The sequence below is a fragment of the Chelonia mydas genome, chromosome 5 (genome assembly GCF_015237465.2).
Source record: "Chelonia mydas isolate rCheMyd1 chromosome 5, rCheMyd1.pri.v2, whole genome shotgun sequence".
In the NCBI taxonomy this organism is placed as follows: Eukaryota; Metazoa; Chordata; order Testudines; family Cheloniidae; genus Chelonia; species Chelonia mydas.
Genome location: NC_051245.2, coordinates 132,329,182 through 132,347,712, shown reverse-complemented (window position 1 = coordinate 132,347,712; position 18,531 = coordinate 132,329,182). Strand labels below are relative to the sequence as shown.

At 44.7% G+C, this 18,531-nt stretch overlaps 1 protein-coding gene across 4 annotated transcripts in view; it reads left to right on the top strand.

The window, feature by feature from the left end:
* NCBP1 (nuclear cap binding protein subunit 1) overlaps window positions 1–7,410 on the top strand; it is a 59,321-nt gene extending 51,911 nt beyond the window's left edge. For 2 of the 4 annotated variants that reach the window (XM_037902386.2, XM_037902385.2), the window contains exons 19-23: window positions 1,050–1,153; window positions 2,344–2,458; window positions 4,987–5,130; window positions 5,561–5,674; window positions 6,648–7,410. In XM_037902386.2, coding sequence (XP_037758314.1) covers window positions 1,050–1,153; window positions 2,344–2,458; window positions 4,987–5,130; window positions 5,561–5,674; window positions 6,648–6,761 — 591 coding nt within the window. In that variant the 3' untranslated portion in view covers window positions 6,762–7,410. The other 2 variants (XM_037902388.2, XM_037902389.2) reach the window with 2 other exon arrangements.
* Window positions 7,411–18,531: the final 11,121 nt, after the last annotated feature.

Genomic DNA, 18,531 nt, shown 5'->3' with positions numbered 1-18,531 from the left:
CAAAGTGAACACTGAGAAGCCTAGAAACTGAATTGTTTGCAAAGACAGCGTTGCATTTTATGCTCACTTTAAAAAAAAAAAAAAAAAAAAGGCCTGGCCACTGTTTACTTAAATTATTTAGTAGACAGAATTCAAACTATTTACTGGTGTTACTTAACAGCATCTTAGATTAGATACCACATTTTTATCTGTTTCTCACTATGCTACCTCCTTTCAGCATTTATTCCAAATTGATGGCAATTTGACGTTCATCATCTCAGTGCAGCGTTTGAGTTGCTAACCCTGCAAGAGAATGGCTCTTATTAAAACAGCCGTTTCCACTGGGGTGGTTAATATTATGGAATCATTTCTCTTGATCTTAAGTTTTTTGTAAGAGTTTGTATTACAAAATCTAAACTTGGGCCAAATGCTTCAAAGTGAGAAATAAAAGTCTATCACTTAGAACTTGCTCTGACTGCAGACATTACTTGAAATTAAAAAAAAAAAAAAAAAAAGTGTTACGATAAACTTGGGCTCAAGGCAATGTGCTTGTAGAATTGACTGGATCAACTGATCTGGCAGATTGGTTTTGTTATGTGGCTGTTGCTTAATTGTGGTAAATACAACCTTAATTGTTTGGCTGTGTTACTGAGATTCAGCAGTAGTTAGTGCTCACCAATTGAACCAAATGTAGATACAGATTTAGTTAAATTGTTGCAGGTCTTCTAGTGTTAACAGTGTGTGTGGGCGATCTTAAAACTAGTTCAGTGTGACCGTCACACCAGCTTACTCATATCTGGTAAAAATTGCACCTTTAGTTAAACTCCTCTGCACACACTGTTGCCTCAGGCCTCTAGAGAAGCAACTGCCCTTGCAGAGGGCATTCATGCTGCACTAGCTAATGATGGCTGTTAAGCAGAGGGTCACTGGAGAAGCTATAACTGATAGCACCTATTCCTGTGTTTCACACCAGCAATGAACAGGTAGGATTGAATATCTCTTATTACCGCAGGTATCGTGATGCTCTAATATAGTAAACAGATTTTTTTTTTTTTCCCCTCTCTCACAAGATGATTGCTGTGCTTGTGGATAAGATGATTCGGACGCAGATAGTTGATTGTGCTGCCGTAGCAAACTGGATCTTCTCTCCAGAGCTTGCTCATGATTTTACTAGGTAACAAAACGAATTCTCTGTTGCTGAAACTAACATTCAGTTGGTTTAGACATATTTTCACTTTGTGGATAATGTACACGGAATACCAGTTTACTTTGCTCAAATTCTTGGCTATTATGGTGAGCAAACAATTTTTAAAAAATAAAAATTACCTTTGCATTTCATACACAACCTACCTGTCAGCCCCTCCAAAAGGATATTTGTCATTCAACATTCTCCATTTAGAGTTGAGGTGCAGGTTTATAAGGAACCCAAGAATCCATCTTGTCTAGTTTCCGGACAATGGCCTATAACTTCAGTGTGCCTCTGAGGAAGGTACACCTCTACAGTCACCATGCAAACTGCTTGTTGGCACAGGGACTGTCTTGTTCTGCACTAGTTTAGCACAATGGGAACATGGTATGTGGCTGAGGTTCCTAGGTGCTGCTACAATACAAATAATAATAATAATAATTAATTGGGGGTGGGGAGAACGTCCCAGACGCAGACTGGTTCATGTAACTATCGTCTATAATTGCAGGTACTGTTGTTGCTATACCTTTGTGAATTATACTTATCACTCTCAGTCCTATAAGTTAATAGTACATTGTATTCAGATAATTACTTTTTTAAAGTCAGTTTATTTGTTCATATAGTTAGTTACACTGAGTATCCAAATCATTAAAGAAAAGGATACCACATGACAGTATCCTATGGAGACTCTAGCATCGTGACGTTTTTTAACTCTCTTGGCTTAGAACATTCCAACAAAACAAATCCATGATGTGCCTCATGCATTCCTGAATGCATTCAAAATAAAACACCACTCATATTCAAGGTAAAATGGAGGAAAGATCCCACTGTCAGTAATAGGAAGACCCACCTGTTTAAGTGTACTCCCCTAGTATTAATATTGTACTTCACATGCATAAGTTGCATAAATTGCAAAGGAATTCAGGTTATAGTTGAAACTTTGGAAAATTCTTCCTGTACATGCATTTCTGTAATAGATTATGTACTCTTAATACGTTCTGGTAACACTTGAAACCCTCACTGTTGCTGTTAGTCTGAGTGAGTAAGAAGGTTGGGGCTAAAATACAGCTAAGATTTTAGACGTGTGATTTTTCTCTCTGCTCTTTTACAGTTTACTATTTACTGTGTTTTGTATTTTGTTACCGGCTACAATAAGATTATAATTGGTTCTCTGGTAGGTTCTATATCTGGGAGATCTTACACTCCACAATTCGTAAGATGAACAAGCATGTAGTGAAGATCCAAAAGGAACTAGAGGAGACTAAAGCAAGATTAGCCAGGCAACACAAACGAGTAAGTGTCTTGTTTTGTATCTTGTAAATATATTAGTAGCACTAGTTTATTGAAGTAAAGCCATGTAAATTTCGCATTTACTGCATTTCAGACTAAATCATACTTTTTCTATGGCAGGAAGCATGTCAACTGATATGAGACTTGCTCTGAGAGAGACAAAATAAATATGCTGTTAATGTTTCTACAACATTATACCCATCAGTAGCACATAGATATTGACTTGGATTCCACAGGGATTGTGATACTAACATGAACTTCAAATACAGCTGTAAAGGCTGTTACAGCCAAGAAGTCAAAGTAAATGGAGCTCAGTTTACGTTCCTTTACTGCTTTTTTAGGTCTTTCTCATGAAGTAACTACAAGAGAACAGGTTTCAGAGTAACAGCCGTGTTAGTCGGTATTCGCAAAAAGAAAAGGATTGCATCCAATGAAGTGAGCTGTAGCTCACGAAAGCTTATGCTCAAATAAATTGGTTAGTCTCTAAGGTGCCACAAGTACTCCTTTTCTTTTTACAAGAGAACACTAAATTTTTGTTGCCAACTATAGATGCTTCAGTGACAGCTACCTCTCAGCTAACTCACTCTCGTTTTCTGTTACATTCTTGTGTAGCAATGGAAATTGTATTTTCAGTATTTCAGCTTTACTCTAGTTGCAGATAAAAGATTCGTCTTCAAACTTGTAGATATATCATTTAGTAACTTGATAAATATTACAGAAAAGCAAATTAGAGAGGCTAGTCATGGTAGAGAAGCTGGGGGACTCAACTGACCTACTGTCCCATGCTTATGCTGCCACTATGTTCCAGGGCATGCTTCTGGATTTTGACAGTTTCACATACTCTTTTTGTTTGCTCTGAATACATTTTGAATCCCCATGTGTGACCTTACCCCCAGAAGTTACTATACAAGATGTTACAGCTTTAAACGCTATCCCTTGTGTGTAACGACTTCAGTATTATTTTAAAACACATTATTTTGGTTCCAAGGATAACTGAATGCCAAAATAGATTAAATGGGAAAGCTGATAATGTCTGAAGAAACTGATTGATTGACATCCCAAACAACACTTGTGGGGAAAAAATTGAGTCTTGCCCCTCCACATAAAGTCTGTATGTGCATTAAAAGCACTTAGTACCTTGAATGTTTTCTCCGTTTATCTTTAGCATAATTAGTTTTATTTAATGCATTTCCGGTTATGTTGGAATTCAGTTCTGAACAATATTGTAGACTGTGTTGTGTGAACAATGCTCCCCTGCACTATATCCTTAGATGACTGGACCTATAATGTGTTAATGCGGATATAAGCCGTTTTGAAGAAAGGTTACATCCAGGGCTGCAGAGGAAGAAAAGTACTTGCTTGTCAGTTTTTATGCAAGCAATCACACCTCTTGGATTACTTAACACAGGGGCCCTAGTTTTGTCATCCTAAATTGGTTTTGCATATAGTATTTCTACAAATATTTGAAATTTATAGCTGTTTAATTTCTGGACAGATGTGCAGAAAAACAATCTTTTGTGAGAATAACAAAGCAAATAATACCTGCAGTCAAAACCTTCATCTGCCTAATTCCTTATTTCCTACTAAACTGCATTTAGTTCTTTGTATAACTTCCCTTGACTGACTCATGGCTAGTTGCTAAGGGTCAAATGGCAGTTCTGAAGATGCTTTTTTTTTAATAGATTAGGGGGACAGACAGTAACTGTTATCTAAATTTTTCTTTCGTAAGGAGCACCACAGTGAGCCCATGTCACAATTACAAGGGCTAACTGCACCTCTCTCCCCTTCCTGGTCTCCGAGTGCACCCTCTCCACTGTCCGGCCTTGTGCCTTTACCTCTCCCTTACCTTTACCGCTCTTAGACCAGGCCCAGCACGCAGGGTATTAGCTATGTGCACACCCAGCAGATTCTACTGCGTTCTGGCACCTGCTGTTCTTCCATTCAGGAGTTTGTGACCAATGGTGTGTGTGTTGACCGGGCAGCCTTTCTAAACCAAGATGGTTTTTTTAGCAGTAGAAACAAAGCACTTAAAGATTTTAAAACAACCTTACCATCCCTGGCAGGTAAACGAAGCTGGCCTAACTTCTTCAGACATCTCCACTGAGTGTGGGTGTGTCTGTCTGTTTGGTTCCATCGGACAACTCCCCACCTCTCGGGGACGAGGGAGGAGGAATCTTCCTTTTTAAACCTGTCGCAGTTCTTTTGATCTCCTGGTTCCCAGGCCTTGTCCTGTCCTGGCAGCATCTCTTCTCAGTGCAAGTGTTTGCTGAAAAGTGGTCTATCTTTAGCTATTCCTCTTCCCTACCAGCCCCATGTAAACTAAAGCAGCATGTTCATATTGTAAACAACCCACGAATGCAGCCAATTTACAGTATTGATAAATGATTACAGAGCAGCTCCACTTCCATTGAGGCCTCATTAGGCAAGTTGCTAGCAGCCATGCACATGTGTTGTAGTATGAGCACTAGCAGGATCTCACTAGCTAAACTTTACCATGGCTGTGTCAGTAACTTTGTTACTTTCACTGCCAGCGAGACAGTGATGACGAGGACGAGGACGACGACCGAAGCAGCGGCCGGGAAGATGGGCCATTGGAAGAGCAGATAGAACGCTTGCAGGAGAAAGTAGAGTCTGCTCAGAGTGAACAGAAGAATCTCTTCCTTGTTATATTCCAGGTAGCGGTGTGGGATTTTCTCCCTCTGGCAACCCTCAACTTTTAAGGGGACTAGAATTCGGAGGGTATGGGGAAGGATGAATAGCTTTACTATGGAAGCTAGTAATGTGGTCCAGCCACTCCAGAGCAAGAAACTTCTAGGTTTCCCCTAGAGAGGATTTGTTCAACTTCAAAGTGTTTGAATAAAGGAGTTCTTATACCAGATTGCGCCTTTCTTGAATAAGCCAAAGGCAGTGTTTGTCTAAATGCAGTGTTTAGTATCTCTTAATTTAAATGAATTATTCAGACTTGATTGTTCAAAACTTCTGTCTGTAGAATATCTCATGGATTATTTTGTCCAGAATAATAACTCACTAATCTTAGATAAGTATGTTCTTCATGTTCCAAGACATGCTTAACCAGCACTTCCTTAAAACTATTCTCTTTTTTAGCGTTTCATTATGATATTAACCGAGCATTTAGTGCGGTGTGAAACTGGTGGGATTGATGTAATTACGCCTTGGTACAAGAACTGTATAGAGAGACTGCAACAAATCTTCTTACAGGTTGGTCTCGTTCGGCAGGTGGATATGCTTAGTGTTTTGAGAATCAGTCCTGTTCATCTAGCCTCATCCACTTCATTTAATTAAGACAGCTGGCTGGGGCAGTGTTGTCCTAATTGGTTAGCACAGGGGGTTGTGCGTAGGTCTCCTTGCTTCTAATCCCAGTTTTGCCAGTGACTGTTACTGTAGGTAAACTATTTGTTTAACTATCCCTCCATTGTAAAGTGGAGGGAAATACAAAGCGTAAGGGATATATCAAGACTCCATGCTTGTAAAGGCACTTGAAGATCCGCTAAGAGGTGCTATTATATGTAAGTGCCAAGAATGGATTGAGAGAGGGTAGTTGTAAAAACTTTATTTGTGAAATGACTGCAGCCCTGGGAGGGAATGTTTAAAGACCCCCTATTACACCACAAGAACTTTGGAACTCTGCTGTCTCTTTTTAATATCTGGTAACCAGTGTAAAAAGACTAAAGTTTTAGGTGACTTGGCTGAAAGTGACAGGCCAAGAAATTGAAAGTGGTCCTCTCTGTGAATACTAGTTGGTAACTGTACAGGATGTGGTATGTAATTCTTCATGTGGATTACTCTCCCATATTTGTAAACAAAGTTTACATGGCCTCCTAGTAGTATATTCAATCCTACAGTTACCGCCGTGCATGTGCAGAGGCCCACCCACAACGCACTTCAGGATCAGGACTGCAGAGTCACCATTGCGAGCATTTTCCAGCTTGTTTCGCACAGGGAGAGTGCAGCACTTAGCAATACAAGATATAAACGCAAATGCAGTTTCTACATCCTGTCATGTCTCCAGGCTACACCTTCCTTGCAGGTGGTAGAAATTACGTGCAGCCCTGCCCAGCACCCAGCGTAGCCCTAAGTTCTGGCCAAAAGTTTGGCTCCTGTGTTTGATGCATGTTTGTTTTGGTACATAAAAGCGACTAAGAGTACTAAAGCTGTCTGTCTCTCTCTGCAGCACCACCAGATAATCCAGCAGTACATGCTGACCTTGGAGAACCTTCTGTTTACAGCTGAACTGGACCATCACATATTGGCTGTGTTTCAGCAATTCTGTGCTCTGCAGGCCTGAGAATTTTTCACATGCTGAGTCTTATCTGCAGGACTTAAACTGATTTCATATTTTTAAACAAAAAGGGGAAAACTTGACGTGGGGAAGGAAGAAGCTTTGAATTCAAGATGGCTTAACGTGTTCTTCTGCATAAATGATACAGTACAGTACTCTACCAGACATCAACTGTTTTAGCGTCCTAGGCCTTTGCTATGACTGGTAGAGGACTGGTGTGGAATAATTATGAATTCTTTTAATTTGTCCTTTAATTTTAAATGATTTGAATGTTGGCTTCATCATAGCATTTGTTTTTGTTTTTTGTTTTTTTTGTTTCTGCCCTCTGTTGTTTATATAAAAATAAATAGGGAAAATATTAGAGAATTGGTTACCTCTGCCTAATCCTTAAAACAAACAATTCCCCCAATTACCATAATGTGAAGCAGGTCATAGAGCGTCTTGTGAATGTGATAGACATGCAACTCTTCAGTGAGCAACTCGATAAATTCTCTTTAGTTAGGCAGAGGAAAAGTATCTTAACTTCAGGCATGTGAAACGCTGAGTCAAGCTTACAAAGTAGTCTAGAGCATATGATGAGTTTATTACCAAACTGAATAGACTTTCACAGTTTGAAAGAGAATGGTTGAAATACAGTTGAAATATGTTTTTTAAATCTGTTGTCTGGTCTTTTTTTTATTACAGTAATTACAAACATCATGCTGCTCATAAACATAACTGTTCATTACAAAAGATTTTGTAGGAAGTGTTAACAATTGGGAAGCTTCATGCTGACATCGTCTGAGGAATATATTGCTACTTTCCAACACCCTAAAAAGATGAGTTACCACCTTACAGTGCCTAGCAAAATATCTAAATTCTTCAGATAATAGAAGCACTTGCAGGGTGTGTCCCCTTCAAATTAGATTCCCCTTGGATGCTCTCTGAATCAGGCAGTTCCCATTTGAACACTGTGGACAGTGTACCATCCTTAAACTCTAACCTCTCTCCCAAGAAGAGACTGAATACAAAATATAAATGGGTTAATTTTTTATCATTGATTGTAACTTTTCCACCAGCAGTCTTATGGTCCCCTAAGAACTTAAGAATGGCCATATTGAGTCAGACCAGTGGTCCGTCTAGCCCAGTATCCCGTCTTCTGACAGTAACTGATGCTAGATGCTTCAGAGGAAATGAACAGAACAGGTAATCATCAAGTGACCCATTCTCTGCCGTCCTGTCCCAGCATCTGTTAGAGGTTTAGGGAGTTGAGCATGGAGTTTTCCCTGACTACCTTGGCTAATAGCCATTGATGAATCTATCTAATTCTTTTTTGAACCCAGTTATACTTTTGGCCTTCACAACATCCCTGGCAATGAGTTCCACAGGGTGACTGTGTGTTGTGTGGAAAAAATACTTCCTTTTGTTTGTTTTAAACCTGCTGCCTATTAATTTCATTGGGTGACCCTGGTTTTTGTGTTATGCGTGGGGGTAAATAACACTCTCTTTTTTTTCCCCCCCACACCAAAAATGATTTGATAGACCTCAGTCATATCCCCCCTTAGTTGTCTTTTTCCCAGCTGAAAAGTCCCAGTCCTTTTAATCTCTGTTCAAACAGAAACTGTTCCATACCCCTCATCATTTCTGTTGCCCTTCTGTGTACTTTTTCCACATCTAATACATCTTTTTTGAGATGGGGCAACCAGAACTGCATGCAGTATTCAAGGCGTAGGATGTACCATGGATTTATATAGAGATATTATATTTTCTGTTTTATTATCTATCCCTCCTAATGGTTCCTAACATTGTTAGCTTCTTTGACTGCCGCTGCACAGTGGATGGATGTTTTCAGAGAGCTATCCATGATGACTCCAAGATCCCTTCCTTGGAGAGCTAATTGAGACCCCCATCGCTTTGTATGTATAGTTGGGATTATGTTTTCCAATGTTCATTATTTTGCATATATCAACATGGAACTTTATTTACCATTTTATTGCCGAGTCACCCAGTTTTGAGATCCCTTTAACTCTTCGCAGTCTGCTTTGGACTCTACCGTCTTGAGTAATTTTGTATCATCTATAAATTTTACCACCTCACCGTTTACCCCTTTTTCCAGATCATTTATGAGTATGTTGAACAGCACTGGTCCCAGCACAGATCCCTGGAGAGCTCTATTTACCCCTCTCCATTCTGAAAACTGACCATTTATTCCTACGCTTTGTGTTCTGTCTTTTAACCAGTTATTGATCCATGAGAGAACGTTCCATCTTACACCATGACAGCTTATTTTGCTTAAGAGCCCTTGAGGGACCTTGTCAAAGGCTTTCAAAAGTCCGAGTACACTATCACCCTTGTCCACATTTGTTGACCCTCTTAAAGAATTCTAATAATTGGTGAGGCATGATTTCCCTTTATAAAAGCTGTGTGGACTCTTCCCCAACACATCGTATTCACTTGTGTGATAATTCTGTTCTTTATGTAGTTTCAGCCAGTTTGCATGGTACTGAAGTCAGGCTTACTGGCCTGTAATTGCCAGGATCACCTCTGGAACCTTTCTTAAAAATTGGTGTCACACTAGCTATCCTCAAGTCATCTGGCACAGAAGCTGATTTTAGTGATAAGTTCATACTACAGTTAGTAATTCTACTGGTTGCAGAGTAGCAGCCATGTTAGTCTGTATTCGCAAAAAGAAAAGGAGTACTTGTGGCACCTTAGAGACTAACCAATTTATTTGAGCATCAGCTTTCGTGAGCTACAGCTCACTTCATCGGACGCACGCAGTGGAAAATACAGTCGGGAGATTTATAACTGTAGTTCTACAGTTTCATATTTTAGATCCTTCAGCACTCTCGGGTGAATACCCTCTGGTCCCGGTGACTTATTACTCTATAATTTATTAATTTTGTTCCAAAACCACCTCTACTGGCACCTCAATCTGAGACCATTCCTCAGATTTGTCACCCAATAGGAATGGTTCAGGTGTGGGAATGTTCCTCAATCCTCTGCAGTGAAGGCCAATGCAAAGAACTCATTTAGCTTCTCTGCTACGGCCTTGTCTTCCCTGAGCACTCCTTTAGCACCTCGCTGTCCAGCAGCCCCACTGACTGTTTGGCAGCTTCCTGCTTCTGAGGTACTTAAACATTTTTGCTGTTAGTTTTTATCTTTTGCTAGTTCTTTGAATTTTTTTTGGCCTGCTTATTATACTTTGACTTGCCAGAGTTTTTGCTCCTTTCTATTTTCCTCAGAAGGATTTGATTTCCAATTTTTAAAAGATGCTTTTTTTGTCTGTAACTGTCTCTTTTACTCTGTTTAGCCACTGGCATTTTTTGGTCCTCTTACTGGATTTTTTTGTATTTGAGATAGACATTTAATTTTAGCCTCTATTAAAAATGTAAAAGTTTCCATGTAGCTGGCAGGCATTTCATGGTCTCCTGTTCATAGCAAATCCAGCTATATATATATTGCTAATGATTGAATTCCCCATTACTATTACCTGTCTCTTCCTAATAACGGGGCTCCCCTCTCTCGGAGCGGTATTCTCCATGCAAGAGGGCACCATGACCTCATCTGGAAGGAGGATCCCAACTATGGGATCATTTCCCTTCATTCCAGTTTGATCTCCTTTCCCAAGATATTCCTCTTCCTCCTCAACAGCACAGCGGCTCTCGGGGCAGGTCTTCACTACAACTCGGATCAACACTCTGAGATTGATCACCAGCGGTCGATTTAGTGGGTCTAGAGAAGACCCACCAAATCGGCAGCAGATCTCTCCCCAGTCGATCCCTGTACTCTACCCCAGATGAGAAGGCAGGGCAGACCCCGTGGTTACTCGACCTAAGGTACATCGACTCCAGCTACATTTATTCACGTAGCTGGAGTTGCGTAGCATAGGTCGACTTGTCGCGGTACTGTACAAACAGCCTCAGATTGAGGGCAGGACTGCTCTGCTCTGTTCCTCTCTGTCTCCCAGTTCAGCCGCTCTGGTCTCCAGAGCTTGTACTCCGTGTCTGAAGGCCATGAGCTTGCTTGGAGCAAGCGCACACATTCGCCACCTGCCCCCAAGGCAGGTATTCATACGTGCTGTGTTCAGGGCAGTACATTGGAGAGCCCCCACTCTGCTGCTGGACTTCTGCCTGCATTCTTTTTGCTCCTTCAGCTTTTTTGTAGGCGATGGGGGGCTAATACTGGCTTAAGTTCAGAGAATGTTAATCAGGTGTATCTGGCTTTCACACTCCCTCTCTCCCATCCCTCGCAAAACTGCCCGTTGCTGGCCCTGTGTTCACTGGCCCGTCTGGTCACTTACAAGCTGGCTTTTTAACCCCCTGTTCTTCGAGTAGTGTCCCTGTGCGTGCTCCACTGTTGGTGTCTGTGCGCCCCTGTGCCTCTGATTGGAGATTTCTGGTAGCAGTGTCTGTTGAGCCCGCGTCTGTGCCCTCCCTCGTGGTCTGCCTCGAGGCTGTCTAGCACTGCACGGGCGAACCCCCCTCACTTCCTTCTCTGCTGCCTTTGGCCTCAGACGGAATGAGCAGTCGTCCCTTCCTTATCTTTGTCATCAGCATAAGTAGTGTTCGTTTTGTTACCTTTGTTCTCCTTAAAAGTAGTTAGGCTAGTGTTCCTTTATTTTATTTTATTCCTTTGGTCGGGGGAGGGGGGGAAGAGAGAGAAAGGAAAAGAACTTCAGTTTCCTGCCCTGTCTGGGAGCATTTTCCTCCCCCACACCCAAGGCATCTAGTAGACCAGGGGCAGGCAAACTTTTTGGCCTGAGGGCCGCATCGGATTTCGGAAATTGTATGGAGGGCTGGTTGGGGGCAGGGGTCGTGGCCCGACCCCCACCTCCTATCCACCCTGCCCCCCTATCCACCCCACACTCCCGAGACTCCTGCCCCATCCACACACTCCCACTCCCTAACTGCCCCCGGCCACCCCATCCAACCCCTCCTCTCATTGCTGACTGCCCCCCCGGGACCCCTGCCCCATCCAACCACCCCTTCTCCCTGCCCCCTGACTGCCCCCCGGCACCCCATCCAACCTAATTCCAGTTCTGCAGTTTCATGCTGGAGTCTGTTTTTCAAGTTTTTTATGTTGAAGAATTGCCACTTTTTTAGGTCTAAGTGACCAGGGAGATTGAAGTGTTCCCCTACTGGTTTTTGAATGTTTTAATGCCTGATGTGAGATTTGTGTCCATTTATTCTTTTGCATAGAGACTGTCTATGAAACTGCAGAACTGGAATTAATTTGCAAACTGGATACCGTCACATTAGGCCTGAATAAAGACCGGGAGAGGTTGGGTCATTACAAAACCCAAACCTAATTTCCCCCATACTAATTTCCCCCCACTGTTACTCACACCTTCTTGTCCGCTGTCTGAAATGGGCCACTCTCATTCCCACTGCAAAAGTTATTTTTCCTCCCTTGGTATCCTACTGTTAATTGAATTGTCTTGTGAGACTGACCTCACACTTAGTAAGGCAACTCCCATCTTTTCATGTATTTATTCCTGCTCCTGTACTTTCCACCCATTGCATCTGATGAAGTGGGTTCTAGTCCACGAAAGCTTATGCCTAAATAAATTTGTTAGTCTCTAAGGTGCCACAAGGACTCCTTTTTGTTTTTGCTGATACAGACTAACACGGCTACCCCTCTGAAACCTGTCACAAAAAGAACAGATTCAGACCATTCTTAGAGACGGTCAGTTAATAGCCAGACTATGACAGTGGTACTGAGGCGGGTTGTGGTTTGTGATTTGGTTTTTTTGGCTACACCTCTCTAGATTGCACAAAGAGCTACAGACTTCCAGTTTGAAGGGACATACTCTTTGCGGAGAAGACAGATTTTTCTCTCCACATCCTGAAGGATTCTCAGACCACGTTACACTCCTTAGGAATCCATACTGTGGGACAGAAGAGCAGATAGACCTCTCAGCCACACCACAGGTCACAATCTTCTCAATACCCACCATCGCTGTGCTGTTATGAGCCACAGTGTAAGAGGACCAGGGCTCAAAAGTGGGAACAGTCTGCATCCCAGTTAGTGACCTCTCAAACTGCCTCTTTTGTAAGCACTTTTGATGAGCTGGTTGAGGGCCTGAACAATCATACCTTACAGCATCAGCTGCCATCTATACAGCTGTCACGCCACTCAGAAGCCCTACTTCACAGCAGTTAGGACCAGCTCATTGCCCTCATCTTCCCGTGGGACAAGGCCCACTTGTATGTTTTTCCCAGTTTCCTACTCGATCCAAGGTTCTGTTGAAAATTCAACGAGACAAAGCGAGAGTTATTCTGATTGTCCGTCTTAACCATGACAAGTCTGGCTGCCTTACCTGACACAGATGGCGATATGCCCTCCTGTTTCTCTTCAGCCCACTCCTCACCCGCTCTCTCAAAACAATGGGCTGACCCTTCAGCTGAAAGACACGTTGCAACACAACCAAAAGTTGACCACTCGACATACTTACCTACAGAATGGAAACGATTCCACATTTGTGTCGTTCCAAACACACAGACCCAACCTCATCTCTCCTCCCTCTGATTTTGCACTACATTTTAAACTCTCACTCAGCTCCCTTAAGGTGCATCTCGTGGCGAAAACGGCTTCCCACTACTGCGTAGATTCTTTAAGGGCATTGGGAATCTCTTCCCGCATGTGACACCACCCCGCTCTAGCCTGGGACTTTAACCTAGTTCTCAGGGCTAGTCCTCTGAGTCTAGGGCAACTTGTTCTCCCTTACGCCTGTCCATGAAGACAGCATTTCTAATTGCCATCACCTCAGCTAGGCACATAGGAGAAATAGCGGCCTTCATGGCACATCCATCATTCACGGCCCTTTTTTTTTTATAAAAAAATAAAATAAGACAATAACTCTAAGGCCATATCCCAAGTTTCTCCCTACTTTCTGTGCACTTTCCACATGAATCAACAGATCCATCTCCCTGATTTTCCCCAAAACCACATTGTGACAACCGGGAAAGAATTATGCATATGCTACATATTACAAGGACATTAGCATTCTACTTGGACAGAACTAAAGACTTCAGGAAATCCCCTAAACTCTTCCTTTCGTCCACAGAAAGATCCAAAAGCTCTGTGCTATCAGCTCAAAGACTATCCAAATGGGTCTTTAGTTGCATTAATCCCTTATCAAGGGTGCAACTTGCTTCCATCCAGAGTCCATACGTACTCCACAAGGACAGTTTCTACCTCAGTCACATTCCGTAGGGATACCCTTATCTCAGCAATCTATATAGCAAAGACTTGAGCCTCTGCCCATACTTTCGCAGAACATTATGCGATCACTGAAGATTTGACTGCTGACACCATCTTTGACTCCACAGTACTCTCTGTAGTAAAAGACTCCGCTCCGAAGTCCCAGCCTCCAGGGGTGGGTGCTGCTCGGGGGTCACCTACCGTGGACCACCCATAGGGACACTACTCGACGAAGAAGAGGAAGTTACCTTGTACAGTAAAGAGAGTTCTTCGAGATGTGTCCCTCTGTGGGTGCTCCACAACCCACCCTCCTCTCCTCTACTTCGAAGTTCTCTATAAGGCTCTGCAGTAGAGAAGGAAGTGAGGGGGGGTTCGCCCGTGCAGGGCTAAATAGCCTTGAGGCAGACCACGAGGAAGGGAGTGCACATGCGTGGGTTCAACGGACACTGCTACCAAAAATCTCCGATTAGAGGCACAGGGGCGCACAGACACCAACAGTGGAGCACCCATATGGACACACATCTCAAAGAACCTTCGTTAACTGCACAAGGTGAGTAACTTCCTCTTCACCCTTAATTAGCCCAGCCCCCTTGTCAAGGGACCCTAAAGGGGGTAGGGATCAAAGAACAGGATTAGAGCCCCGTTAGGAAGTGCTCAGCGTTGCCTAGCAAAGCAGCCATCGGACAGAAGTTACAGGATGTATGTCTGCAGACGTGCATTGCTGTAGCTTCTGGTCTGCAGCAGGAAGTGCAGCAAAAGCTTGAGAAATGGCTTCTGATGGAGGGAAGTGCTCCAGGGAAAAGCTGGTGGTCACTTTCACAAAGACAAAGGAGAATACAATCATCCTTTATTGCCTGCTGTCTCCCACTGAGGAAGCCAGCCCATACAGCGAGGCTCATCTTTGTTCAAAGATGCCCATTGATCCCAGAATGGTGGTTTTCCTGTAATCAGCTTCCAAACAGTAGAAAACATTCGTGTCTGCGGACTAGATAACCAGCCTACCAGTTCCCCTCCTGAAGCATGTTAACAGCCTTCTATTCCTGACAGGCCCTAACTACCTTAGGCACGTCATTCCCCAACAGGGCAGAATATGGGGGTTTGGGTCAATTTGATGAATTTTCCCAGCATATTATTCTGTAGCCTTGTCAAATAATGATAAGAAACCATATGTAATCAGATGTAGAAATCTGCTGCTTAATCCAGCAAAGAGATCTACAATACAAGCCAAGTTTGAGAAATCAATTCAGTATTTCTAAATTTGTGTGTGCTGGGATCCCTGGGGTGCAGCCTGGGACTGTGGGACCACTGCACCCCCTGAACTCACCAGCCTGGGCTGTCTCTCACAATGCCCTGCTAGTGATAAGCAGCAAACCCCTCCAGGTGCTGTGATCACTCAGCACAACCACATGTGGAGCCCCACACCCAGCTAGATTGCATGAATGCTCCCAGAGCCACTCACGAATCATACAGAGCAAGGCACCAGCCACATCTCCTCCCCCAGCTCCCAGCCTTGTACCTCAGGAGTACGCCGTCTTGCACTGCTCAAGCTGAGCATTGCAAATTTATTAATTGGGTCACCACTTCAACAATGGAAAGTGGCTATACACCAGCCTTTGCAAACCTGAGCAGATTTGCCACACACTTCAGGCAAACTCAATGGTAAAAATAAACAGTAAAAGAAGTTTGACTACAAAAGATTGACTTTTTGCCTATCACTTAAAATCTGAGTGGTTACTAACAGAAAATAAAATATAAGCACACAGTCTAAACTCTCAACCCTATTAGACTGGGCAACATCTAGATTAAGCAGCTTTTCTCACCCCACTGGATATTGCAGTTCATAGTACACAGGTTTCACCCTTGAAACTTGGGCCAGTCTTCTCTGTTAGAGTCTTAAGTCATCTCAGTGTCCTTGTTGCTTGCAGCATAAGTGGAGGCAGGAGAAAGGTGAAGCCTGGGCCCCATGTTCTGTTTTACACCCTTAGTCCATGTGCTTGGAGAACACAAGTCCGGGCATGTCTGGGGGTATTGCTGAGTCCCCAGGCAAGGTTGAGCAATTCCCCTGATGTGGCCTCATGCAGGAATCACAGTTGCCTGATGCACAGTCCAACATGGATAGCAGCAACATTAGATTGCTTTTGGCATTCATGGAACAGCTGAACACGGTGGAATGTCGCTTTTGGGTTCAGGAAGCTAGTACTGAGTGGTAGGATAAGACAGTTACCTTTTCCATAACTGGTGTTCTTTGAGATGTGTTGCTCATGTCCATTCCACAATAAGCGTGTGCGCTTGCCACACGCACCGGTGCTGGAAGTTTTTCCCTTAGCAGTTCTCGTAGGGGAGCATCCCTAGCAACCCCTAGAGTGGCGCCACCATGGTGCGGTATAAGGGGCACTGCCTGCTCCCCCCACCCTCAGTTCCTTCTTGCCAGTCAACTCTGACAAGAGGGGAAGGAGGGCAGGATGTGGAATAGACATGAGCAACACATCTCGAAGAGCACGGTTACAGCAAAGGTAACTGTCTTTTCTTCTTTGAGTGATTGCTCATGTGTATTCCACAAGCCATATCTGTTGGAGGTGGGTTCACAGACACTCGGACAGAGCACTGCCCTGCTGAACCCGGCGTCCTCACTAGTTTGGGAGACGATCGCATAATGCGAGGTGAACGTGTAGACCAATGACCATGTGGCAGCCCTGCAAATGTCCTGAATAGGGACGTGAGCCAGAAAAGCAGCCAACGAGGCTTGCACCCTTGTCCAATGCACCCTCACAATCGGCAGCGGGGGAACTCCCGCCAGGTTGTAACAAGTCCGGATACATGAAGTGATCCAGTTGGAGAGCCGCTGGGTGGAGATCGGCCAACCTTTCATGCGTTCAGCCGTGGTGATGAACAGTTGTGAAGACTTTCTGAATGGTTTCATATGTTCCAGGTAAAAGGCCAGAGCCTGTCTCACATCTAGCATGTGGAGGCGGCGCTCCACACTGGATGCGTGGGGCTTGGGACAGAGCCCTGGCAGGAAAATGTCCTGGCCCATATGATAGGTGGAGACCACCTTAGGGAGGAACGAAGGGTGTGGTCGGAGCTGGACCTTGTCCTTATGGAACCCTGTGTACGGGGGTTCGGAGGTCAGGGCTCAGAGACCTGCTCAGCAGACATGATCACCACATGAAAGGCTACTTTCCATGAGAGGTGGGACCAGGAGCATGTAGCAAGTGGCTCAAATGGAGGTCCTATAAGCCTGGCCAGCACGAAGTTCAGGTCCCACTGAGGGACCAGGGTCCTAACATAAGGAAAGAAGTGATCCAAGCCCTTAAGGAATCGACCAGTCATGGCATGAGAGAATATCGTGTGGCCCTGCCCCGGTGGGTGAAAAGCAGATATGGCTGTCAGATGCACCTTGACAGAGAAGGGCGCTAGGCCCTAGGCCCTGAGATGAAGGAGGTAATCCAGTATGAGCTGGATCTGGGCAGTCACTGGTGAAACGCCCTGATCGGTAGCCACCGGGAAAACCGAGACCATTTCGCCAAGAAGGCCTGATGCGAGGAGGGCTTCCTGCTCTCCAGTAGGATGCGCTGGACCGCCTCCAAGCAAGTCCTCTCCTCCTGGCCTAACCATTGAGCAACCATGCTGTGAGGTAGAGGGCCGCTAGGTTGGGGTGGAGGAGGTGACCTCGGTCCTGGGAGAGAAGGTCTGGGAGGGTTGCCAATGGCCACGGCAGGGCGACAGCCAAGCTCATGAGAGTCCCGCACCAGTGCTGTCTGGGCTATGCCAGGGCGATCAGAAGGACTTGAGCCTTGTCTGTCTTGATCTTTTCCAAGACCTTGCTGATCAGTGGAAATGGCCGGGGAAGGCATGCAGAAGCTGACCCAACCAGGACAGAAGGAAGGCATCGGAGATCGTGCCCATGCCCAGCCCTCTTCCCCCCCCCCCCCACCCCGGAGCAAAAATGGGGACACTGGCCGTTCTGCCTGGTTGCAAAGAGGTCAATGTGTGGAAAATCCTGTGCACCACCTCCGGGTGCAGTGACCACTCGTGCTGAGAGGAGAAGTCCCGGCTCAGCCAATCCCCCCGAACGTTTCAGACGCCCAGTAAGTGGTAGGCTTCCAGGGCGATATTGTGGGCCATACAGAAGTCCCACAGCCTGAGGCCTTCCTGGCAGAGGGCTGGGGAGCAGGCCCCGCCTTGCCTGTCGATGTAGAACATCGGGCTGTGCTGTCCATGAAATCCCTGACTACCCTGCCTACTAGGCATGAGCAAAAGGCCACGCAGGCTCGACGGACCTCCCTGACATTTATGTACAGGGCTAGTTCCTGCATGGACCACAGACCTTGGGTCTGGAGGTTTCCCACATGGGCCCCCGACCCCAAATCTGACGTATCAGACACCAACTCTACAGTTGGGGGCCGGTCCCTGAACGGGACTCCTTGGAGCACGTTCCCCGGCGTGGACCACCAGCAGAGGGAGGTTAGTTCAGGTTTGGGCACAGTGAGGACTTTGTCCATCCTGTCTCTGGACTGGGAGAAAGCAAACCAGAGCTGAAGGGGCTGCATCCTGAGTCTGGCGTGATGAACCACGTACGAGTATGCTGACA